The 27,281-nt window shown below is 45.0% G+C and overlaps 1 protein-coding gene across 1 annotated transcript in view; it reads left to right on the top strand.

The window, feature by feature from the left end:
- MET (MET proto-oncogene, receptor tyrosine kinase) overlaps window positions 1–27,281 on the top strand; it is a 216,442-nt gene that overhangs the window by 95,534 nt on the left and 93,627 nt on the right. The window contains exons 4-5 of the mRNA XM_083366679.1: window positions 19,697–19,828; window positions 24,699–24,872. Of these exons, the coding sequence (XP_083222805.1) occupies window positions 19,697–19,828; window positions 24,699–24,872 (306 nt within the window). The remainder of the gene's footprint in view (window positions 1–19,696; window positions 19,829–24,698; window positions 24,873–27,281) is intronic.

Raw genomic sequence — 27,281 nt, 5'->3', positions numbered from 1 at the left:
AGCGTATGCTTAAATTACGTAAAATTTCATGATAGTAGCAACAAACTTAGTCCAAGTGAATTGTCTGATAGTTAAGCCATTCCAGAGATTATGAGAGATACTGTAGGTTTGGAGTGCTTAGCATGAGAACTGTTGAAATAAAACCATTTTTTGAAAGTTGGTGACTATTTTGAAGCAACTATTTTTTCTAATATAATATTGCAATGGTTAAAATTCTCAGAATAATGCCATTACATTGAATGGATTAGAAATGTGTATAGCTAAAGTGATCTTCATGTGTGTTACTTTTAGAAGGACATGCTGAAAATGTTGTGAAATATAATATACTTTAAGAATATCTCTTCTGGATAATGGTTTATACCTGCCAGAGATCCATAAAAAAAACACCAGGCAGAACTTGATTTCATTTCAAACTCATTTTTATTTTAAAAAGTCTTAAATTGCATACAGATAGTTACCAATATTGATCCTTATTGTGATAAAAAGTTATGTAACATTTTATTAAAAGACAAAAAGTTACTTCATTCATTTTTATTAAAATAATGATATGCAGACACATGTAGGATTTAACTGTTAATTCAGAGTTCTGCATGTATATTAAAATAAACTGATAGTAATAAAATGCTGGAAAGAATTTATCTGGTAGCCATGCACTGCAGGCTGATTACTTACTTTCATTTTAAGTGGAACATTAATCTTTTGCTCCTGTGTCATCTTCAGTACTTGCCATATCCATAGACAGCAATTATTGAAATATTCTGAGTTGCTGTGAAAAGCTGCTATATATTTGTCAGTAATTATGTTATAGTGGCAAAATGAATATATCAGCAGAAATGGCATTATAAATCTAACAGCCATTTAATCAGGAAAGTTTGCTATATTCTTCATGGCATCAAGTCCAATATAAATAATGGCTGCTCAGCAATTGCATATATTATCCCTGATGTCCATAAAAGAAATGATGCATATCTTTATATTATTAAAGCTCTGTTTGTATCCCCAAGTTGGCCCAAACAGTGCATTATAAAGCAATTTTTTTAATTAGGGTATCTAAAATCCACTAATTTAAAGAATGCATAAAATAATCCGGGACCCATTCAATTCCCATCTATGGAACTGAAATTTTTACAATGTTCAGGCCAAATTTATTCACAAAATTGTGGCTGTTGCAGCATTCTTGCGGTCATGTACTTGTGATTTCTGATGCTCCCTGATTTCTGATCATACAAGTGAAGTCAGTGGGGAAGCTGGCAAAAAGCCAAAAGTCAATCTCACTCCCACTACTTTTTTTCTTACATTTAGTAAACAAAACTACTACTACTTTGACCAAAATGACTATAGCAAAATCCATTTTAAAAATGGCATTCTGAAATCTAATTAAAAATATGCAAATGACTATTTAAACAAAATATTCCAACAGCCTAGCAGGTCACTAACAAGAGTGCTAGAGAGTGGTGGGATTCAGCCACTTCGCACCAGTTCAGCAGAACCGGTAGCTGATTTTTTGTTGCCCAGGCCCAGAATGGACTTCCAGAAGCGGCATCCACACAGAAAGCTGGTTGTTCACATATTTGAATACCACCACTGGTGCTAGGTGTACCTCCAATGCAACATAGTCCATAGCATGTGGGCCATTTCATAAAAGAAAATAATTTTCATTCCTGAAGCATGTAATATTGAGAAGGGCACAAGGCAAGGGTGTCCGTTATCGCCCTTGTTATTTGTGTTAACTTTAGAGATATTATTGGTTAAAATTCGGAATTCGGAAAAAATTAAGGGGATACAAGTTGGAGATCAGGACTATAGATTGAGAGCATTTGCAGATGATCTGGTTGTTACAGTGACCCAGCCAGAGAACTCTGTTGTGGACCTGATGGAGATAATAACACAATATGGGAAGGTTTCTGGATTTAAAGTAAATATACAGAAAACCAAAATTTTGGCTAGAAATATGACAGTTTCACAGAAGTTTCTTTTAGAAGGATTAACTGGATTTGAGATTGTTAAAAGGGTTAAATATTTGGGGGTGATTTTATCACCCTCTAATACAAAGTTATATAAAAATAATTATGAAAAATTATGGGGGAAAATTCGAAAAGAATTGGAGAGTTGGGAAAAATTGCAATTGTCTTTGTTGGGACGGATTGCAGCAGTGAAAATGAATGTCCTGCCCAAATTTTTATTTTTATTTCAAATGATACCGATTCTTAAGAAAGATTCTAACTTGGAGGAATGGCAGCGTGGTATCAATAAATTTGTGTGGGCAGGGAAAAAGCCACGAGTTAAACTTAAGATTATGCAGGATACTCGTGAGAGAGGTGGCCTTAAATTGCCTAATTTTAAATTATATTATGAAGCTGCTGCATTAGTAGGAATAAGTGATTGGATTAATTTGACGCAACCGAGGTTATTAAATCTTGAGGGCCATGATTTGTTGTTTGGCTGGCATGCATATTTGTTGTATGATAAGAAGGTAGATACTGTGTTTAGGATGCATATTTTAAGACAGGCATTGCTGAGAGTTTGGAAGAAGTATAGACATAAGTTAAGCTGCAAGATACCATTGTGGGCAATTCCAAAACACGCAATAGAAAATATACATGCTGGTTTCAAACATGACGTGACTACATACAAGGAAATCTTAAGCTTGGAAAGGAATGTTTGGTGTTTGAAATCATATAGCCTCTTGCGAGAAGAGAAGGTTGTTCAAACTTGGTTTCAATATATTCAGTTACGGGCCAGGTGGAAAGAAGACCAGAAAAATGGATTTGCAATGACTGATGAAAATTTGATAAAGCAAATTAGAAATCAGGGACCAGCACATATTAAACGGATATATCTTGCATTGATAGAGATTGATTCAGAAACAGAGCTTGTTAAGGATTGTATGATAAAATGGGCCCAAAACATTCAGGAAGTTATTACAATGGACATGTGGGAAAAGATTTGGGTGAGGAACGTAAAATTTACCCAAGCTCAAAATCTAAGAGAGAACTTTTACAAAATGTTTTATAGATGGCATTTAGATCCTAAAAAGCTTGCAAGTATGTATCCGAATTACCAGCCTAAATGTTGGAGGTGCGGTGATGAAGATGCAACATATTTTCACATATGGTGGACATGTAAGATGGTTAAGGTTTTTTGGATAAAAGTCTGGTGGAATATGCAGAAGATTTTTAAACGGAGGATAAAGTTTTGTCCGCAATTTTTTTTGTTGGGAATAATTGCACACGCTACAGTTGTGGACACCAAATTGATGTTGAACTTAGTTACGGCAGCAAGACTTTTGATAGGTCAATATTGGAAGAAAGAGGAACTGCCGACTATAGAAGAGTGGACTTTAAAGGTTTCCGACCTGGCAGAGATGGCGAAGATTTCGGCCTATTTGAAAGATCATTCGCAAGAACGTTACATTATGGAATGGAGAAAATGGATTGAGTTTACCCAGAACAAGTATAGGGTTAAGAAGTTTTATGTAGCATTCGAATAAGTCTTCTTTCGTTTTCTTTTTTCTTTTTCTATTTTAGTTTTTTATATATATTTAATATTGCTAAGGTTTGTATTATCCTATATAAGTTAGAGAGTGATGGATTTTAGAATTTATAGTTGTTAGTATATGGTTGTTTATGATTGCTTTTTTTATATATATATACCTTGTATTTAGCTCTGGGAAGTCGGGGGGGGAGGGGGGAGGGGGGGAGGTAGGGGGGAGGGGGAGGGGGAAGGGGGGCTTTTTAAAGGAAAACTGTACTTTAAAACTTTTCAATAAAAAAAAAAAGAAAATAATTTTCTTCAGATCAATGTCTTTCTGATCTCTGACCAATTTGAAATCTAAGCATCCTTTGCTTATTCTTGCACAGGAAAGGAAAAGAAAGTCTCTTAAGTATCTTGGAACTAGGACATGAAGATCATCATAGGTGAAAAGCAGCATTTTCAAACACATTTGTATTCAAATGAAGCAATCACAAAATTGTGTTACATTGTAATAATGGCTTTCACACACTAGCAATCTGGGTACCACATTTTGTACAAACTGCAGTTCCAGAAAGTCTCAAAGGCAGCCCCAGGTTGAACTTGCTATGGCATAAATTGCTGTTAGCAAGATTTCTGATATCAGGAAGTGCCCCAGCCTACGTTAGACAAAGCCTCCTGACCATTCCTTCTACCTGCTATTCTAACAGGAACCATGAGTCTAAAGGATCCCCAAGTAACAGGTTTGGTCCTCTGAGAGGATGACAGTATTGAGAGGGCTAATTGGAACTGATACAGAGCTGAGGTGTTTCTGAATTAACACTAAATCTCAAATCTTGTTGACATTCAGTTTAAGTTTGTTTTGTTCTATGCAGTTTCTCACAGCCTCTAGGCCCCATATGAGGACTTTTAAAAAATCTCTGGCCTGACTGGAATGATGATAAATTACTGGATATTATCTGTATACAGATGATGCCTCACCTCATATTGATGGATGATCTCTCCCAATAGATTCATATGTTAAATATAGAAACATAAGGGGAAAGTTGAGTCCATTCATATAGATTAATCTGTCTTTTCATGCAGCTTTGAAATGTGTTAGTTATTATATTTTTCACTCGCTCACAAAACCAACCATGGACTTAATTGCTCTTTCATCATGACTTGCTATTGATTGGAATTGTCCAATTAGCTTATAATAGAACCACCATAAAATGGTACCACATCATCTCAGAAATTCTAGATCAGGGGTGTCAAACTGCTGGCCCAAGGGCCGGATGCATCATGCCAAAACCGCGCCCACCCCATTGCCAGCAATGGGGGAAAATTCACAATACGTCGCAACACGTCACGTGACGTCGCGAGTTTGACACCCGTGTTCTAGATAGTTCAGCAAAATACCAGATTGATGGTATAATATATGCCATGCCCCCAAAGGATTCAGAAGGACCCGGGTATAAAGTCACGGTGAGAGAGTGGCTTAGACTTAACATCTGCTGTCCTCCCTAGAGGTGAGAGATCTATGGAGTATGCCTTATCCTGGGTGTGTGTTCCAGGCCGCTCCCTGGAACAGAGCTGCGACCGTCATGAGAGGATGGTAGTTGACCTGTTCTGGAGGTTTACCCAGCTTGAGTGGCAGTGGAGCTGGGTCTGCGGTCTGGATACCCACTTACCTTCTGACTTAGACCCTCCTGATTGATTGATTGATTACGGTAATTAATTAATTATGGGATTGCCATTTGCTGGACTTGCTTGGACTATCATGACTCACCTTTGCTATACTAGCACGGACTTGTTCGCCCTCAGGGGTGCCTCCCTCCTGGATGCGATCCGCCTCTCTCTCCACTTCTCATCTTGATGAAAGGCTCAATTGTTGGGACCCTGAGAGATGGTTGGGCAGGGACAGGGGCCTTTGGTACAAATTTAATAAGAGGCCCCTAGTCACCTTTTTAGTTAAATTTTTGTGGGGTTAGGGAGGGGGGAGGGATTTTGTGGTTGGTTGGAAATGGGGGGGAGTCCACCAACTGTTGTTCAGGCCAGGTCCGGAATTGATCACGTGGGGGGGAGCTGGGGTTGGTTGCCTCTGGAGCTCTGGAGTGGGTCGTGGGATTACCTAGTCCCACGACGTTAGGGAATGGCAGCAGGTGTACGAACAGAGGGCCGTATCGACATCTGGGAGTGCATCTCCGCTATTTACAAGCGGTGAGGCACTCCGACCCTCTGTTTTCACCCCGAGGTTCCGGAAGCGAGGATGTGCAGCCACCTGAGCTCCGGCTGGTGTACTTGAATGCCAGGTCCATTGTCAATAAGGCTCCTCTCATCCGGGATCTGGTTGAGGGTGAGCATGCAGACCTGGCTTGCATCACAGAGACCTGGTTGGGCCCAGAGGGTGGTATCCCTCTGGTTGATCTTTGCCCACCAGGTTTTCGGGTGCTGCACCAGCCTCGGGCTCAGGGTAGGGGTGGGGGAGTGGCGGTAGTTATGAGGAAGACCTTGTGTCCGTGGGAGGCCACCGTTCCCCAGATAGTCGGGTGTGAGTCCCTCCTCCTGAGATGTGGTCCTAGGGCGCAGTTGGGCTTGCTGCTGGTGTACCTTTCGCCTAGTCGCGCAGCAGCAGCCCTGCCTGAGCTTCTCGATATCCTCTCTGGGCTGGTGATTGGTTTTGGGTGACTTCAATCTACCATCCCTGGGAGGATCATCTGAGTTAGCTCGGGAGTTCATGGCTTCCATGACAGCCATGGACCTGACGCAAGTAATTCATGGACCGACTCATGTGGCGGGCCACACCCTTGATCTGGTTTTTCTATCTGGACGGTGGTTAGATCATCTTGGTGGGGGGTTTCCAATTGTTTTGCCCCTGTCATGGACCGATCATCATCTCCTGCGGCTAGTCTTCTGTTTTGCCACTCCCCACCGTGGGTGTGCTGAGCCAACTAGATGGTTCCGCTCCAGGCACTTAATGGACCCTGAGAGGTTCCAGGCAGCGCTGGGGTCCCCACCTGCCTCCTTTGCTCACAGCTCGGCTGATGCCTTAGTGGAAGCCTGGGAAATGGCAGCCATGGAGGCACTTGACCGAGTTGTACCCTTGCGGCCCCTGACCCGGCGCAGATCCCAGCGGGCTCCATGGTTTTCCGTGGAGCTCCGGGAGATGAAGCGTCGGAGACGGGGCCTAGAGAGCTGTTGGAGATCCAGCCGGTCTGAATCCGACTGATTGCGACTAAGAACCTATATTAGGTCTTATCTCGCGGTGATGAGGGTGGCGAGGTCTAATCACTTCGCAACCCTCATCACGTCTGCAGATAACCGCCCGGCCGCCCTGTTTAGGGTGACCCACTCCCTCCTTAATCAGGAGGTGAGAGAGGAACCCTTGCAGGGTCGTGCCGAGGAGTTTAGCCAACATCTGTCAGACAAAATCGCTCAGATTCGGACCGGTTTGGACTCCGACTGGGCAGAGTCTGACGATCAGGACATGGGTGATCTTGTCAATGTTATCTGGGAGGATCCTGTGACTCCGGAGGAAGTAGACAGGATTATGGGGAGGCTGAGCTCCACCATGTGTTTATTGGACCCGTGCCCTTCCTGGCTGGTTTATGCAGCTCGGGAGGGGACACGAGGCTGGTTGCAGGCGGTTATATCTTCATCTTTGAGTGAGGGTAGCTTCCCCGCCGTCTTGAAGGAGGCGGTGGTGAGACCTCTCCTCAAGAAGCTTGCCTTGGACCCAGCTGTGTTAAACAACTTTCGTCCTGTCTCCAACCTTCGCTTTCTTGTGAAGGTTGTTGAGAGCATGGTGGCGCATCAGTTCCCTCTGGTTCTGGATGAAGCGGATTATCTAGACCCGTACCAATCAGGTTTCAGGCCCGGGTACAGCACGGAGACGGCATTGGTCACTCTGGTTAATGATCTCTGGAGGGCTCGGGACAGGGGATATTCCTCTGTCTTAGTCCTATTAGACCTCTCAGCGGCTTTCGATACCATCGACCATGGTATCCTGCTGCGGCGTCTCAGGGGACTGGGAGTGGGAGACATGGTTCTTCAGTGGTTCTCCTCCTATCTCCTGGGATGCTCACAGTCGGTGTTGGCAGGGGGGCAGAGGTCGACCTCGAGGTCTCTCGTTTGTGGAGTTCCTCAGGGGTCGGTCCTCTCGCTTCTCCTGTTCAACATCTATATGAAGCCGCTGGGTGAGATCATTTGTGGTTTTGGAGTTGGGTATCATCAGTATGCTCATGATACCCAGCTTTTTATTTCGACCCCAAACCACCCCAGTGATGCCCTTGACGTGATGTCCCGCTGCCTGGAGGCGGTTCAGGTCTGGATGGGGAGGAACAAGCTTCGGCTCAACCCTGACAAGACTGGGTGGCTGTGCATTCCGGCATCTCAGGAAATTCAGAATATTCCATCTCTTTCTATGGGGGGGTGAGGTATTACCCCCCCATAGATAGGGCTCGCAACTTGGGAGTCCTCCTAGATTCACAGCTTTCTTTAGAAGACCATATATTAACTGTGACTAGGGGGGCCTTCGCCCAGGTTCGCCTGGTGCGCCAGTTGCGGCCCTATCTAGACCGGGATGCCTTGCGTACGGTCACTCATGCACTCGTGACCTCTCGATTGGACTACTGCAACGCCCTCTACATGGGGCTGCCCTTGAGGACCACTCGGAGGCTCCAACTGGTGCAGAATGTAGCCGCGAGAGTCGTGTTGGGAGTCTCCCGATACTCCCATGTTACACCTTTGCTACGTGAGCTGCATTGGCTCCCAGTTGTCTTCCGGGTGAGATTCAAGGTGCTGGTAATGACCTTTAAAGCCCTACATGGCATGGGTCTGGAGTACCTTAGGGAGCACCTGCGGCCGGCATCAACTTCCCTCCGCCCAGTGCGCTCCCACAGAGAGGGCCTCCTCAGGGTGCCGTCTGGCGGCCCCCAGGGGGAGGTCCTTCTGTGTGGGTGCGCCGGATTTGTGGAACCGTTTACCGGTTGAGCTCCAGATGGCGCCCGACCTTCGCTCCTTCCGACGAGATCTTAAGACCTACTTGTTTGAACAAGCCAGCCTGGCCTGATGGGTTTTGGGTTTTATTACTGCTTTTAATGTATTTTAACTTATTGTTTTAATGTATTGGGCACTTTGTTTAATTTTTTCTTAATTTTTGTATTCTTGTATTGGTATTTATGTCCCTGTTCACTGCCCTGAGTCCTTCGGGAGAAGGGCGGTATACAAATATTATTATTATCATCATCATCATCATCATCATTATTATTATTATTATTATTATTATTATTATTATTATTATTATTATTATTATTATTATTATTATATTGAAAGCCACCAGGAAATCTAAAAGAGCCAGGAGGTTCTGAAGTCATGATCTGTCAGAGTGACCAGTGTTGTTTCCATCTTTTATCTAGTTCTTAGTTTCATAATGTCCTTGCAGGATTCCAGACTAACAGCTGTTGAAAAAATCTGCTCTTTGCACCTATAGTAAAGATTTAGCTTTCAGCCTGATATGCTGGATTTATTTGTTACAAATTTCAAATTGAATAAAAGTAATGTTTCAATAAAAAATTGAAACACCAAACAGTTTTCTGGAATCATGACAACAGAAAACACTTCTAGCACTGTTTTATGAATGCAATTTGGAGGTTCTCTGGGGATTAGGACTATTGCTCAGTGAAGAAATAATTTTTGGTGAGAAAAAGCCTGAAGTGGTGTACCTTATTGGGTTAGCCCTCAGGAAAGACTGGAATTCTGTAGCGGTAAACTGAGCCCCATTGTCTGAGACTAGCACATCGGGTAGACTGTGTGATGCAAAGATCCTGCGCAGTTCCTGGATGGTCCTGGCAGTAGTCATATTTGGGACTGGTTCGACCTGTAACCACTTAGAGTGGCTGTCCACCACCACTAGGAACAGTTGTCCCTGGAAGGGCCCGGCAAAGTCAGTGTGTATTCTTGACCACGGAGCATGCGTGGCTTCCCATTGGTGGACAGGGGCTTGCGGCATTTCTGACCTTGATTGCTGGCATGTGAAACAACTATGAACTTAACCCTCAATATCTTTATCGAGCCCAGGCTACCAAAGGTAACTCCTCGTGTGTACCTTCATCCGGACTATTCCGGGATCACCCTCGTGCAGAGACTCTAAAACCCTGGGTCTTAAAGAGCTGGGGACTATGACCCGACTGTTGTGACTCAGGGCCAGCCTGTGGGCCCGACAGCCGGGTCCGATGTATCGGAGGACTCAGATGTGGGGGAGGAGGGAAACGAACCGGCTGATGATGATTTGGAGACTTTGCAGAGTCCTCAGCCGGGAACCTCTTCTCAGCTGTGTGAGCCCGAGAGTGCGGAGGATGATGACCCACAGCTGGCCCTGTTCAAGGACGCCCGACGCAGGAGGCAGACGAGCAGGGACAAACAAAGGAAGGCTATGGGACTCCTCGGGAGGAGGCACAGGGAGACCACGCCCTGAGCTCTCTATAAAAGAAGTGTTTGGGGAGGGGCTAGTTGCTGAAAGCAACTTTTTCTTTGAGAAGTCAAGCTCTTGTATTTTTGTAACAGTGTAATTAAAACTTGGCAGAAGCCTTTTGATCTTGGACGCTTTCCAGACTCTTCCTTTGATTAGGGGTGCGAGAAGAGGGCTGGTTTAGAACAGTTTGCTTTCAGCCACCCACCCCTTAATACTACGATGGAGCAGCTTCTTGCCGAGAATGTCCAGCTCAACCAGCAACTCACCTTGCTGGCCACTCAGGTGGCACAACTGCAGGCTCAGGTACATGCTGCCCCCCCACCCAGGAGGAAATGTCAGATAGCTATGCCGGATAAATTCGCTGGTAATCCAGAACTGTTTCCTGCCTTCCTGGGACAATGCCAGCTTTATATCAGTGTGAAAGCAGCTGATTTCCCCACTGACCGAGATAAGGTGGGATTCGTGTTGAGCCTTCTGTCGGGAGATGCAGCTCGTTGGGGCACGCCTCTGTTGGCACAGCCTAGCCCTTTGTTGGATAACTTTGGGGGGTTTTGTGACCATATGCGCCTCATGTACGAGGACCCGATTAAGGCACAGACGGCCACCCGACGCCTGAAAGCTTTGAGGCAGGGTCAGCGCCCTCTACAGGCCTATATCAGCGATTTCCGGCTGCTTAGCCAGGATTCCGCCTGGAATGAGGCTGCGCTCGTGGATGCCTTTCAGGATGGCTTGTCAGAGGAGATGTTGGATGAGCTGGCCCGCGTGGACATTCCCTCAGACCTGAATGGGCTGATCCATCTTTGTCTGCGGATCGATGCCCGGCTGCAGCAGCGTAAGAGTCGCCGTGCCACCCCACAGACCCCTGCCGCCCCTGTTGTGCGTGAGCCCCCGGTCCAGAGGGAGGAGCCAATGGAGCTGGGTGCCGCCAGGTCCCGTCTATCGGTGACGGAAATGGACAGACGACGATCGGAGGGGTTGTGTTTTTACTGTGGGGACCCTGGACATTTGGCTGCTTCTTGCCCGAAGAAGCGTCAGCGGGCGTCAGTGACCAAGCCTGCCCTGAGAAAGTCCCCTGCTTTGTTATCGGGAAACGGCCCGAGCCCGATCTAGACGGTGTGAAAGATCGGGCGACCCACAACATCCACTCCGAGCGACGCCGTTCCAACGGTGCCTGTGAACCTCCACGGCATTTGATTTTGGAGGCACGTCTGATCCTCCCTGGCAAGTCAGAGGGGATTCCAGTCCATGCCTTAATTGACTCTGGGGCTACCACTAACTTTATGGATTCGGCCTTTGTGGCCAAATGGGCTGTTCCCCAGTGTCCAGTGGATCCGCCCATGCTTGTGGAGACCATCGATGGTCGAGTGCTCCTGTCCGGGCCTATCACGGCCGCCACGCAACCCGTGTGTATGGCCATCAGTACCCATGTGGAGGCCATTCAGTTCTACGTCACTTCGGATCTGCACTTCCCCGTGGTCTTGGGACTGGCGTGGCTCCGGGCGCATGATCCACAGATCTATTGGTCTCAGAACTTGGTCACCTTCCCAAGTTTGCAGTGCGTGGACCACACCCGCCATATCTGTGCCGGCCAGGTGGAGGGTTCCTCAGGGGTTTCCTTGCCTCCCGAACTGTCCGACTTTGCTGACGTGTTCAGCGAGTCAGAGGCGGACCAATTACCCCCGCACAGGCCCTACGACTGCTCCATTGACCTAGTCCCTGATGCGCCTCTCCCAGTGGGGCGTTTGTACTCCATGTCGGAGCCCGAGTTGGCTGCATTGCGGGACTTCCTGACGAAGAACTTGGCTCGTGGTTTCATCCGGCCCTCGTCCTCGCCAGTGTCTGCGCCCGTGCTCTTCGTCAAAAAGAAGTCGGGCGAGTTACGGCTTTGCTGTGACTACCGGAAACTCAACGCTATCACGGTGCGTAACCGCTACCCGCTGCCCCTCATCCCCGAGCTCTTGGACCGACTCCGGGAGGCTAAGATCTTCACGAAACTGGACCTGCGTGGAGCTTACAACCTCGTCAGGGTTCGGCCGGGTGATGAGTGGAAGACGGCGTTTGGTACTCGCTATGGACATTTCGAGTACACGGTGATGCCGTTTGGCCTGACCAACGCCCCCGCTGTGTTTCAGCATTTTATGAATGACGTCTTTCGGGATCTGTTGGACCAGTTTGTTGTGATTTACCTGGACGACATCCTGATTTACTCCCCGTCGCGTGAAGCGCATCATCAGCATCTCCGTCAGGTCCTGCAGCGCCTCCGGAATCATCGGCTGTTTGCCAAGTTGGAGAAGTGCCAGTTCTACCAGGTGACCATTGATTTCTTGGGTCACCGCATTTCTCCTGAGGGCATCGCCATGGAACCGAGTAAAGTTGAGTCATTGCAGAGTTGGCAACCCCCGCGTCGCGTGAAGGATATTCAGCGACTTCTTGGATTTGCCAACTACTATCGGACATTCATCCCTGGCTTTGCTGCCTTGACAGCCCCCCTCACCCGGCTCCTGCAGAAGAAGACTCGGTTCCAGTGGAACGCCCCCGAACAACAGGCGTTCCAAGCTCTGAAGGACGCCTTCATGAAGGAGCCCATCTTGAAGCATCCTGACCCGCAACGGCCATTTGTCGTGGAGGCGGACGCCTCCGACATTGCCATTGGGGCCGTGTTACTTCAGGCAGCGACGCCCAACGGTACCCTTTTCCCTTGCGCGTATCACTCACGGAAATTGAATCCCTCGGAGCGCAACTATACCATCTGGGAGAAGGAGCTGCTGGCCATCAAGGCGGCGTTCGAGGCTTGGAGGCATCATCTGGAGGGGGCGCGGCATCAAATCGAGGTCCGGACGGACCACAAGAATCTGGAAAGCCTGCAGACCGCTCGGAATTTGAACCAACGCCAGATCCGGTGGTCCCTCTTCTTTGCGAGGTTTGACTTCCGGGTGCGGTACATACCAAGCGGGCACAACCAGAGAGCGGATGCTCTGTCCAGGAAGCCCGAGTACACCCGAGTGGAAGACAAGCTTCCGCCCAGGACCGTGATCCCCGTCGAGTCTTTTGCTGCGGTGCGGGAGCCGGTGGATATACGGGCTCGGATCCGGGAGGCGCAGCAGCAGGAGGCGTGGGTGGCTCAGCGGAAGGAAGAGGTGGGGCCAGATTCGCCTTGGTCGGTCACGGATGGACTCCTGTATTATCGTGACCGGCTCTATGTTCCAGGAGGGCCACTCAGGGGACTCGTCCTCAGCCAATGTCATGATAACCCGGCTGCGGGGCATTTTGGCCTGTTCAAGACTCTGAACCTGGTCTCCCGTACATTCTGGTGGCCCCGAGTCCGACACGATGTCCAGTCTTATGTCACCTCCTGCGTCCCATGCAGGCAGGCCAAGTCAGCGACAGGGGCCCCGCCTGGTTTACTGCAGCCTTTGCCAACGCCCAAGAGACCCTGGGGGGCTGTGTCCATGGACTTTCTGACGGATCTACCCCCATCCTCCGGCTTCACGACAGTGTTTGTGGTGGTGGACATGTTGACCAAGATGGCGCACTTCATCCCCTGTCGCGGCTTACCGTCAGCTCGCGCCACTAGTCGCATGTTCATCCAACAGGTGTTCCGGCTGCACGGCCTTCCCGATAGAGTCGTCTCCGATAGGGGGGCCCAGTTTACAGCCCGCTTCTGGCAGGAGTTGATGCGGGCGTTGGACATTAAGGTTTGCCTCTCGTCCGCGCATCATCCTCAGACCGACGGGGGTACCGAGAAGGTCATCGGCATTTTGGAGCAGTATCTGCGCTGCTACGTTAACCTGCAGCAGGACAATTGGGTGGACTATTTGGCCATAGCCGAGTTTGCCTTTAACAACTCGCAGCACACCTCCACGCAGATGACACCGTTCTTGGCCAATGTGGGTTATCACCCTCGGTTTTTCCCCCTTTCTCCCGTGGACTCACCGGAGCCGGCAGCGAACGAATTCATGGCGGAGTTACAGGCGATCCATCGGTTGGTGCGACGGCAGCTGGAGAAGGCCAAGGCCGACTACAAGAGGTTCGCCGATCGGTCGAGAAGGGATACGCCTCCATTATCGGTGGGGGATCGGGTCTGGCTGTCCACCAGGAACCTACCATCCACTCGGCCGGCGAGGAAGCTGGACCACCGTTACCTTGGACCGTTCCCAGTCGAGGCCGTCATCAACCCGGTCGCCTATCGTTTAACTCTGCCACGTTCCCTGCGCGTGCACCCCGTCTTCCATCGATCCTTGTTGGTCCCCGAACAACCGGCTTGTCCACTTCGCCAAGCGGAACCTCCCCCATCAGGACCTCGTGATGGCGACAGCACCCCCGAGTACGAGGTCGCCAGCATCAGGGATTCCCGCTGGCTGAAAGGTCGCTTCCAGTACCTGATCGAGTGGAAAGGGTACGGGCCGGAGGACTTCACATGGGAAGACGCGACCGCCGTTCATGCCCCTGCGTTGGTGACTGCTTTTCACGAACAGTTCCCATCCCGACCGCATCCGGATCGGCAGACCCGGGGGAAGGGCCCTGCGGTGCGGGATAGTGTTGTGACTCAGGGCCAGCCTGTGGGCCCGACAGCCGGGTCCGATGTATCGGAGGACTCAGATGTGGGGGAGGAGGGAAACGAACCGGCTGATGATGATTTGGAGACTTTGCAGAGTCCTCAGCCGGGAACCTCTTCTCAGCTGTGTGAGCCCGAGAGTGCGGAGGATGATGACCCACAGCTGGCCCTGTTCAAGGACGCCCGACGCAGGAGGCAGACGAGCAGGGACAAACAAAGGAAGGCTATGGGACTCCTCGGGAGGAGGCACAGGGAGACCACGCCCTGAGCTCTCTATAAAAGAAGTGTTTGGGGAGGGGCTAGTTGCTGAAAGCAACTTTTTCTTTGAGAAGTCAAGCTCTTGTATTTTTGTAACAGTGTAATTAAAACTTGGCAGAAGCCTTTTGATCTTGGACGCTTTCCAGACTCTTCCTTTGATTAGGGGTGCGAGAAGAGGGCTGGTTTAGAACACCGACTCCCCCAAAGGATGCACCCGTTATGGGCAGAAAGCTCATACTATCTTCATGTAAAAACTCTGGAAGTTTGGCCCCGGACATTTTTCAAGCCATCCTGTGTACACCCAGTTCAAAATGCAGCTAAGCATTTTGTCAGCGGCTGTTTCCGCAGCTACATCCCCAGCATGAAGGGGAGACTCCGGTAAATCCTGGATAGCCAGGATGCAAGCAGCTGGAGTGGGATCTGGCTCTAAAAGTGGCAGGGGACGCCTGCTGAGGCCATCTGCATGGCCCATTTCTTTGCCTAGTTTGTGAACCAGACTGTAATAAGCTGAGAGGAAAATAGACCACCTCAACATTCGTGGGGATAAGAACTGAGGTGTCTGTTTGTTCGTGGTGAATAACCCTAGAAGAGGCTTGTGGTCCGTGAAGACCATGAAGTGGCGGCCATACAAGTAATCATTAAACTTCTTAATACTAGCCACTATGGCCAGTCCCTCCTTGTCTATTTGTGCATAATTGCATTCCGCTGAAGACAGTGTCCTAGAGTAATAAGCGATGGGAACTTGTCTCCTGTCAGCCATCAAATGACTCAACACGGCCCCTACCCCGCAATGCAGAGAGGCAGCTTTTCCTGAAAATGGGTGAGTACTGAGATCGAAAACAGCAGTGATTTGACTGCCGAGAAGCTTTTCTCGTAGACATTGGTCCACTGCCACTTTGCCTGTTTGTCCAAGAGCTGGTGTAATGGCTCTGCCACTGCGGCCTTGTGTGGGAGAAAGGCATGATAAAAATTCAGAAGTCCTAAAAAGACCTGAAGCTCCCCCTTAGACTTCGGACTGGGAGCCTGCTGGATTGCTTTGAGCTTACAATCCGCCAGATGAATGCCTGCGGCATCTATGCGGAACGCGAGGAATTCTGTTGAATCTACCCCGATCTTGCACTTTTCTCTTTTTAGCTTCAGCCCCGCTTCATGGAAACGCTGAAGAACGGCTTTGAGCTGTTCAGCCAAGATATCCTCTGACTCCCCAGTTATGAGGACATCAAGTAGGGGCACACACCTGGAATGTTCTTGAGTGTACGCTCCATCACTCCCTGAAACCGCCCTGGGGCTATACTGACCCCAAACTGTAGACACCTAATCTTGAAGACTCCCCTGTGGGTGACAATGGTTTGAGCTTCTGCCGTAGCAGTTGCTGGTAGGCCTGTGCCAAGTCTAATTTGGCGAATACGTGACCTCCATGTAGTGACGCCAAAATGTGTCTTAACTACAGGCACCAGATATGCATTTGTTGAAGTGCTCTGTTAATAGTGCACTTATAATGTACGCACCTTACCGTTGGCTTAAGTGGCATGACTATGGGGGTCTCCCACACCCCACTATCTACTGGCTGTAACACCCCCAGCTGGTCTAGGTCTGCATTGATTTTGGGCTTAAGGGCAAAAGGCACTCAACGAGGCTTGATCCATATTGGGATTACGGTAGGATCAAGGTGGAGGGCAATTGGAGGCCCCTTGTATTTCCCTAAGTTCAGGTTGAACACATCAGCAAACTCTTGGCAAACTGCCAACAGGTCCGCTGCTAGCGTTTTGTGAATGCCAGTTACTTGGATGCCCAAGACATAAAACCAATCTAGGCCGATGAGGCTTGTGCAGTGGCCCTTGACAACCACGACGTCCAGTGGACCCTCAAACCTCTTGAACTGCACCTTGAGCATAGCTTTTCCTTTAACAGCTACGCGGGAGTTTTGGAAGTCCGTCAGCAACAGGTTAGACAGCCTGAGTTTTACTCGTTTGCCACTGCGACTGCAGATATAATTAAAAGTTCCTTGGGAAACTATTGATACGGCTGACCTAGTGTCCAGTTCCATGTTACATGGAACTCTCTGAAGCTTGACCTTTAGCCTAAGCTCCTCTTTAAGGGGATGATGGGCACTAGTTCTGAACATACTCCTTCAGCTAGAGTAATAGCCGACTCTGTGTTGCCCGGGAACCCCGGGACCTTTCCTGTATACTTCTTGCGGTATGTCCCGCAGATGGCGGCAATGTGGCCTTGCTTGCCACATGCCCGGCGAGATGCTGTGTGGAACCTGCACTCTGAGCGTCTATGACAGATATGTCAAACACAAGGTCCGGGGGCCAGATCCGGCCCATGAAGTGGTTTCATGCGGCCTGTGAAGCCATCCTGGAAACAGTGAGGGAACAGCCCCCACTGCCTTGGCCCTGGCCCAGAGACCCTCCTCCTGCCAGAGACCCTCAGATCTGTCCCACTCCTGTCCAGGCCCCCATAGGCACCCTTGATGCGAACGATGTAGAGCTGGCCACGCCCACCCAGCAGGCCACGCCCACCCAGGCCACACCCACCCGGCCCCCTGAGGGCATCGCTATGCTGATGCGGCCCTCAATGAAATTGAGTTTGACACCCCGGGTCTATGACGACCTCCACAACCCACACATCGAGTGAAGGGAGCTGCCTTCTCAAGCACCCGCTGGTTCTTCTCTGGCTTGTTTTGGAGCCGATCGACCTCAAGATCTGTGTCGTAGTCTTTTGTTCTTTCGGTGTCATCGTGGTGGATGGTTTCTGTGCTGGGAGTGTTCTTGGAGGGCTGTAAGGCCTTGACGGCTCCTCCGGCGGCCATCATCTCCTTCAGGGCATCTTGGAATGAAAGAGTCTCTTTTGCAAATAATTTCTGTTGGATATCTCGATTCCACAATCTGCAGACTAATTGGTCTTTCAGTTTTTCTTCAAGATCTGTAAAGTTGCATAGCCGGGATGCCTGACGAAGGGTAACTTGGCGGCAGACTGTCCTGGCTGCTGCTCCTGCTGCTCAAATGCATGCCGCCATGCGATTATAGAGAGTTTCGGCTCAAAATGCTCTTTGACTTCTTCTTAAGATCTGCGTAGGCAACTGACTCGAGTATAGCCGGGGCGACCAGGTTCTTGGTTATCTCAAATCTAGCCAGGCCGCACACACATAGGAGTGTAGCAGCCTTCAACCCGTCTTCGCTAACCTGGTTAGCACACAGATAATTCTCAATGTGGGAGATGTAGGAACTCCACCTCTCAAGATGCGCCACGTCAAATTCTGCCAATTTTCCAACTTTGGCCATGGTGAGTTTTGTCTTGTGCTGCTGTGCTGGCCCTAGAATGGATCCTCAGGGCGTGGTAGCCTCCAGCATGAATTGCTGGCAGACCAAGGGGGGGGAATGTAGTTCCTGCCAGGCTCAGGTGCTGGTCTCACCCCTTAGTGTCTTCTGTCTTCTCCTTGAGCAGCACATCTCACCTTCGTTGCCACTGTTAAGTTCTCGGTTCGGTGGGACAGTGACGAGGCAGAACGGTGAAAACAGTAACGCCTTTATTTAGTACAACAGAAGCAGCCCCAAGCGTTGCTCAGCTCTATTTATCTGGGCTGCCGCTAGTCGGCAGCCAATGAGATTAAACAGTAACTTCCCACCTTAAAATGCAAAGTAACAGCACCGGAGACATGTTGTCTGGAGTTTAAACTGTAACGGCTGTTAACCGTTGCACACACAGTTTACAAGCAACTTATCTCAATACATAACAAAAATTACAAAAGATTAAAACAACCTAAAAAAACCTTACATATTTGGAGCAGAGAGGTGGTGGTGCCTTCTCTGTTACTACACCAGCTACGTCAGGCCTCCAACTTCTTCAGGGCTTTTTTAATTGATTTATATGCCTTTGCATTTTCTTTTTTAAAACGTTTTTATGCCCTCATGAGGAAAATAACTTTGTTCTGGTTTTTTGTTTTTGTTTTGCCTGAGACTATTTATTTCACAGATGAGTACTCATCAGTTTCCTCTTATATCTAAAGCTGCAGTAATAGGTTTCTAGACTGAGACTTAATGATAAAACATTACAGAATATTTGCTTTTTCGGTTGAGTTTAGAAAACTAATATGTAACCATATACCTGTTAAGGGTAGCAAACTCTCAGCCATGTTAGCAATGAGCACTACAGTTCCATATTAGCAGAACCTTTTGTACAATTTTGAATATCAACACTACATTGTCATAGAAATGCAATTCAGTATCTATATAAATATAAAATGTTAAAATCAAATAGCTTTTTTACAGATTACTTTATGCTGAATAATTGTATTGTTAAATAATATAAAATGAACTTCCAAACTTTGTATTGTATTGTGTGGGGTTATATGGGGAACAATAGTCCTTTTATGACTTGTGGATTTCAATTCCCAGAATTCCTGAGCCAGCCATTTGAAGTCCACAAGTAACAAAGGGGCCATGGTTCCCCACCTCTGATGTAGAAAATTAATTAAAAGGTAGAAGGGTTAGTCTTTGCTTGCCCTTTCTGTTTTGCTTTTTGCAAAACTGAAATGCTTTTGTAGCAGCTAACACCTGATGTTAAAACTGTGACACTGAAAGTACACCTTTTCCACCTGTACTGTTTTCTCAATAAAATTAATGTCTACCAATAGTTCTTTGGAATTAAAAAGAACCTGTTATGAATTACATCCAGAGCACAGTATTTGAACTGAAAAAGGACACGGGAAGAAAAAGATTAACCAGTCATAACTGGTGTACATCTGCAGCTAAACGTCCTTCCTGCAGTGCCAATGCTCCATTCAAATTTTCTAGCTTCTGCCACATTCCGATAGTTTATATTCCTTTAAGAGAGAACATATTATGAAAGCAATTTCAACCATTCTTTCCTCCCCCCCATAAAGTAATAGTTGTAGATCAAAATCACTGTGTGATATGAATATAAATTGCATGATCATGTTTCTCTTTTTTTAGATAGTGATCTCTCGTTCTGAACGCACAATGCCATACATGAATTTCCATTTAGATTCCCAGCCTGTTTCTTCAGAGGTTATTGAGACTTCCCTAGGCAATGATGGACATATTCTAGTGATCACTGGGAAGAAGGTAAAATATTATTCATAATTTCTTGTGCTTCTTGCTCAAGTGCATTTTGGGGCAATGTATGTGTGTGTATATATAGATACATGTGTGTACTTATACACATATAATTTTAATAGTAGTTACATTGAGCTACTTTACATGTATATATTTTTTTGCTTTATACATTTCCTTCTGTATCAAAGAGAAGTGAAAATACATTACTTTATTGGTAGATGGAACCAAAAGAGTTTGGCTTGTGTACCTATCAGTTTTTTCATATAAATAGGTGAGATCATGAAATGATTATACTCCAGGTTTAACATTTTTAACACTACACTGATTTGGAACATTAATATCACATATCCATTTTTAAATGGAATGCATCATCCAACTAAACTTCTTATTTACAATTGATTGCAAATGGAGAAATAATTTGTTTCCACTCAGGGCTGAATCATTGAATATAATCTGCAGTTCCAATTATTTTTCCTTTGCATTCTTGGAATTAAGGAGAAACCTCCTAACAGTGAGGACAATCAACCAGTGGAACAGCTTGTCTTCAGAAATTGTGGGCACTCAATCACTGGAGATTTTTAAGAAGAGACTGGACAGTCACTTGTCTGAAATAGTATAGGTTCTCCTGCTAGAGCAGGGGGCTGGACTAGAAGACCTCCAAGGTCCCTTCCAGCTCTATTCTATTCTATTCCTTTCCAGACATGTGTATATTGTATTTCCTCACTGTTTTTCCTAAGGAGACAAGTAAATGAATAACTTTAAGTATTATTTTAATAGGGAAGCTGGGATACAAACCAACCAAAAAAAAGGAAATGCAAATATAAGATTAAATGCCTTCTTTTTTTACTTTGGTGGAAAGCATGTAGAACAAAAATACACAATATACAACTTAGAAGAATGGGATTTAAAAATTCCCACCCTTTGTTAATTTTATATGAGGATTAAATAGCATTTGAAACTTATTCTTAACCATTTCTTCTATACTTTTGCAAACATCATAGATACCAATTGATTGCCACCTCCTATAAGGCTATACAAAAAAGGCATAGGGAAGAAGCAAAGATAATTGGGTTGATTACTTCTGATAGTCTCCATTGATCAAAAAAGTATTTTAATTTTTTGTGAACTTTCATTTAGTCTTTTTTATCCCTATAAGGATAGCTATAATACATTTTTATCATGTTAGGAGTTTTCTTGCCTTAAATGAAAGTTACTGAAAGGAGAACGGTCTTTATCAGTTCTATAAAAGCCCAAATAGAGATTTCTCTGATAGGCACTTATATGAGGCAACTGATCCAGACATTGAATTGAAATGAATTGAACTGAACTGAATACTTTATTTGGCCAAGTCTGATTAGTTACACCAGGTGCAGAGTTCTCAGTGTACATGCAAAGCAACAAAATAATGATAATCATCATTATAATAATCCCAATAAGAGGAGGAGTAAAGGTAATAATAAATATAAATAATACTACTACTGCCATACAACATGGATAAATACACATAGACACTAGACAGCATTGTAAGAATTAGGTCTTTGAATGAGGCATCTCATCTAGTGAGTTCCACACATTGAGCACTGACGATGAGATTAGACTATGCATATAGTTAGATTTTTTTTGTTCTTGTTTAAATGTCTGCTAATGTCGAATCTGAGCATGTATAAACATAGATTTTAAGTTGAAACTTAAATTGACCAGATTGTGATCTTAACTATACATATTTAATAGCTAAGGCTATTAAAGCTAAGGCTCAAAATGAACTAAGGCTTGCGACCAAAGTCAAAAATAACAAAAATGCTTCTTTCAACCTATAAAAAACAAGAAAAAAATTAAGGAAATGATTGGTCCATTAGTGGGGGAAAGTGGCAAGGTAACAAGCAATAGGGAGAAAGCAGAACTATTTAACTCGTTTTTTGCATCTGTCTTTACACAAAGGGAAAAAACAGTCCAACCTACCAAAACCAGTGCCATAAAAAACAGAATGGAAATGCAAGTTAAGATAGGCAAAAAAATGGTCCAGCCTAGACGAGTTCAAATCACCAGGACCAGATGTATTACACCCCAAAGTTCTCAAGGAACTGGCAGACGTGATCTCAGAACCACTGAGCTATATTTTTCAGAGATCCTGGAGCACTGGGGAACTACCAGAGGACTGGAAGAGAGCTGATGTAGTTCCCATCTTCAAAAAAGGGGAAAAAAATAGATCCAGGAAACTACAGACCTATCAGCCTGACCTCAATACCTGGGAAGATTCTGGAAAAGATAATCAAACAACAAATCAGCGAACACCTTGATGCAAACAAAGTCATCACTAAAAGTCAACATGGGTTTGTCAAAAACAGATCATGCCAGACAAATCTTATTACATTCTTTGACCAAGTGACAAAATTAGTGGACCAGAGGAATGCTGTAGATGTAATTTACTTGGACTTCAGTAAGGCATTTGATAAAGTAGATCACAATCTATTACTTGATAAGATAGAAAAATGTGGGTTAGATAGCATCACCACCAGATGGATTCGCAGCTGGCTGATAGGCCGTACTCAGCGTGTGGTCCTCAATGGAACTGCATCTACATGGAAGGAAGTGTGTAGTGGGGTGCCCCAGGGCTCTGTTCTGGGCCCAGTGCTCTTCAATATCTTCATTAACGATTTGGATGAGGGGATAGATGGGGAACTCATCAAATTTGCAGATGACACCAAGCTGGCAGGAATAGCCAATACTCCAGAAGATAGGCTTAAGATACAGAAGGATCTGGACAGACTTGAACACTGGGCACTATCTAACAAAATGAAATTCAATGGTGAAAAAAGTAAGGTTCTACATTTAGGCAGGAAAAATCAAATGCACAGGTATAGTATAGGTGGTACCTTGCTCAATAGTAGTAACTGTGAGAGGGATCTCGGAGTCCTAGTAGACAATCACTTCAGTATGAGCCAGCAGTGTGCTGCAGCTGCCAAAAAAGCCAACACAGTGCTAGGCTGCATTAACAGAGGGATAGAATCAAGATCAAGTGAAGTGCTAATACCACTTTACAATGCTTTGGTAAGGCCACACCTGGAATACTGCATCCAGTTTTGGTCACCGCGATGTAAAAAAGATGTCGAGACTCTAGAAATGGTACAGAGAAGAGCAACAAAGATGATTAGGGGGCTGGAGGCTAAAACATATAGGGAACGGTTGCTGGAATTGGGTATGTGTAGTTTAACGAAGAGAAGAGTGAGGGGTGACATGATAGCAGTGTTCCAATATCTCAGGGGCTGCCACAAAGAAGGGGGAGTCAAGCTATTCTCCAAAGCACCTGAAAGCAGGACAAGAAGCAACGAATGGAAACTGGTCAAGGAGAGAAGCAACCTAGAACTAAAGAGAAACTTCCTGACAGTTAGAACAATTAACCAGTGGAACAACCTGCCTCCAGAGGTGGTGAATGCTCCAACACTGGAGGTTTTTAAGAAGAGACTGGACAGCCATTTGCCTGAAATGGTATAAGGTTTCCTGCCTGAGGAAAGGTCCCTTCCAACTTCTTCTTCTTCTTCTTCTTCTTCTTCTTCTTCTTCTTCTTCTTCTTCTTCTTCTTCTTCTTCTTCTTCTTCTTCTTCTTCTTCTTCTTCTTATTATTATTATTATTATTATTATTATTATTATTCCCTATTAATGTCACAATCATGCTCAATGTCAGCCATAAATTATCTAGAATCTACATTATACATAGGTCTTCGACTTACGAATGTAATAGAGCCTGCCAATTATATTCGTAACCCAAGGAATTCGTTAACGTGATTCGTCCCTGATTTACCCAATGCATTTGCTAATGGAATGTTCAGGTCATTAAGTGCACATGAAGTATCTCAAGTTGGGGTGGGGGTGAATGGGGGGGGTGGGGCTTCTGAACACCGAAGATCTCCACTGACCCACTCAGATATTTCATGCTTTCCCCCACACACACCGGGTCTCCACAGGTACTGGGCCTGTGGAGACTCACCTTTTGAAGAGCTGCGTCCTCTCCAGCCTCTCTGCCATGGTTTCTTTGCCTGCGTTCCTGCAGGCTCCAGTCATCTTTGCAAAAAGCTTTTGGCATGAAGAATGGAGTCTGGGAGGGGTGTGTGCAGCACTCTAGGCCTCCGTTCTTGGCAGCTAAAGCCTTGAAAAAAGCCGGCTAAAACCTGCAGGGGCGAAACATTGTGTCCCTGCAGGCTCCAATCATTTTTGCAAAAAACTTTTGCTGCGAAGAATGAAGGTTGGGAGCAGCGCGCATGCCCCTCCCAACCTCCATTCTTTATTCCAAAAGCTTTTTACAAAGACAACCAGAGCTGCAGTGACACAGTCTGTCACCTCTGTGGGCTTTTGCAAGTAACAACAAACGGACAGATCTCATTCAGGCCTCCATTTGCAGAGAATGAAGGTCTAAAGTAGCAAAAGATCATGTGAGATGAGTAGTGAATTCTCTGCAAATGCACAGAAGGCCTGAAGCACCAAAGCAGGCAAAGAGGCTGGAGAGGAGACAGCTCAGTAGATCTTTGCAAGGTAAGTAAGTCTCCTCCTTAACTGATGTTTCATGGCAACCCAAAAAAGGTAAAATACTAGAGAAATGTAAATGGAGTAACAATCATCTGTCACTGAAAAAAATGCCTGAACAAGATACGGCAAATGCATGATAAATAACAACAAGAATCCAGTGTTTTAAGTAGCTCTCATTCATGGCACCAAGAAGATTGCACATGATGTGAATTCTACACATAATGCTAAGTTATAATATGTTTGGGGTTTTTTGTGTTGGCCATAAAGTTAGGTACTGAAAATTTACTAGAACCTTAGCTTTGTACAAATCTTCTGCTAACCTTTATAATTAGTTTCTATGTCATGTTTTACCCACTAGGTAACCAAGATTCCACTAAATGGACCGGGATGTTCTCACTTCAGCATCTGCAGTCAGTGCCTTCTAGCACCTTCTTTTATGAACTGTGGATGGTGTGGCAATCAGTGTGTAAGGCCACAGGAATGCAGTAAAGGAGGATGGACACAGAACATATGTTTACCTAAAATCTCTGAGGTAAAATTACCCTTTTATTTACTGGAATCTTGTAATATGAGTCAGATCATAGTTAACATACACAAATTATTTGTAAGCTGCTATAGCAATAAAAAATAAAAAATGTAAGTAGAAAAATAGGGACCACTACAGTGGGAAGGTAACAGCGTTCCTTGCGCCTTTGGCGTCTAGTCATGCCGGCCACATGACCACGGAGACGTCCTCGGACAAGCACTGGCTCTTCGGCTTTGAAACGGAGATGAGCACTGGCCCCTAGAGTCAGAAACGACTAGCACGCATGTGCGGGGGAACCTTTAACTTTATACCTTTATAGCAATAAATATGTATGATTCTCTTTTCCATTTTTGAAAGGTATTTATGTAACGAAGAATAATTAACTTATTCCCAAATGAGGGGAGATGATGTCTACTGCTGTTAATTGACTACACTTCCTATTTTGGCTTTCTCTATTCCTTCCCATCCCCAATTATTTGAAACCTGCATAGACTGTCACATTATGGGATATCAGTGAAGCGTAAAACTACAGCACAAAGTAACCATAACATAGGGGAAGCATTTCTGCTTGTAAATCAAAGATTATGTTGTGTTCCTTATGTTAGTTTGCATTTATAGATTGGTCCAGATGTCTGAACATCTCACCGCAACTGTTTTCTTAATTAAAACTTTTTGTCAAAAGCTTCTGTTTACAACATGAGGTGAAAGCAGTACAGATGTAAAGGTTGAGATAGGAAAATGTATGAGGCTTTATTCTGATATTTGCAGCTAAGTTAAAACTGGCAAAGGTTCAGAAAAGAAAAGGTGATCCGTTATTGTCTTTTATACCTGATTTCTAAGTCCTAAGTCATAAATATGGAAAGATGTGTGAATAACCTACCATTTTAAGAGTTGAGAATAGATATACAATCATATCTTTTTAAAATCTTTCTCACTCCATGGAATGACTTGCTTATGCTTGGTAACAAAAATAATTAGAAATCGTATCTTATAATAATAATAATAATAATAATAATAATAATAATAATAATAATAATAATAATAATAATAATAATAATAATAATAATATAATAATAATAATAATAATAGTAATAAAGTTGGAAGGGACCTTGGAGGTCATCTAGTCCAACCCCCTGCTCATGTATCATATCATTAATTACAGGACTTATACAGCTACCTATATTATATATTATAATTATAGTTAGCTCAAAACAATCCATAAAAACAGATAAACAGTATGATACTATTTTCAGAAAATCTTTGAACATTGGAATGTTTTTTGCCTCTGTTTAGAATTTTTTCCTTCACAAAAAATGTGATGTCAATTCTAGAGAGTTAGTGTTTTTTCTTTAAACAGTCCATCTTATCTTGCATTCAGTATAGTCTTCATATAAATCACTTTGAAAGGGGAGAAACAGCCATTTCAGCTTTAAAAGTTTGTAAATAAAAGAGCAAATAAGAGTAATATTACACAAAGGGGTAAAGAACACAATAGCTCATTGCTGTTTTCATTTAGCTATGGTCACTGCAAGATCTTCAGAGACTGTCTCTGTTTAACCAAATAATTCCCTATTAAGTGTGACATAATTATGAAAGTCTAATTTTACAGAATGGCTGTGTCATTTGTAGATCCTAATGCATATCATTATTACCAACTATATTACACTGTATTTTTTTCCAGTAACAATCATTTTATTTTTACCTGGACAAACATACACATAATAAACCCTGAAATGCTTTATTTTTTAATAAATGTATTGGCACTCAAAATATATTTGATGGGGAAAATAAAAAATGTGTTGTTATTGTAACTTAAACATGTATTCTAAGCAATGTTGAAATAAAAGAGAAAACCATGCAGAAATAGAATATTAGCACAATAATGGGAAATAATGTTTTCCATAATGGCTTTTAAATCACTTGTGACTTCAGGAATGATTAGTGAACATCCTTTCAGTGTCCTGCACTTTACTAATATATACAGAAGCACCACAGGAAAAGAAATCCATCTCATTTGAAAAGGAGCCTTTATATTCGTTTTAAGCAAGCCCATACAAACTAAATGAGGGTAGATGGCAGACCCTAAATAACTTTTAAATTATGAAGTCTGATTCATAGTTACATTAGGCTCTTATGTAGTGCACGTAGTGGTCAAGGGTCCTTGAATGAATGTAAATCATATTTAAAGCTACATTAAGTCCCTTTATTCCTGTCAGGACAAGGGCAAGGTCCCTTGGTATGGCTGAGAATTCACACTCTGATGAGTCTTCAAAGTTAGCATAAAATTGTTCCAAGCCACCCTGTTTGTCTCTTTGTGACATTGTGAGAGCATATTATCTCTGTATTACCAACCTACATGAAGTAATTTCAAAGGTTTGGGTTGGGTTATTGCTTTATCTCAGTTAAAAAAAAAGA

Source organism: Vipera ursinii (assembly GCF_947247035.1).
Source record: "Vipera ursinii genome assembly, chromosome: 6".
NCBI lineage: Eukaryota > Metazoa > Chordata > Lepidosauria > Squamata > Viperidae > Vipera > Vipera ursinii.
Note: the sequence above shows the minus strand (reverse complement) of the source record. Positions and strands in the feature narration are given on the sequence as shown.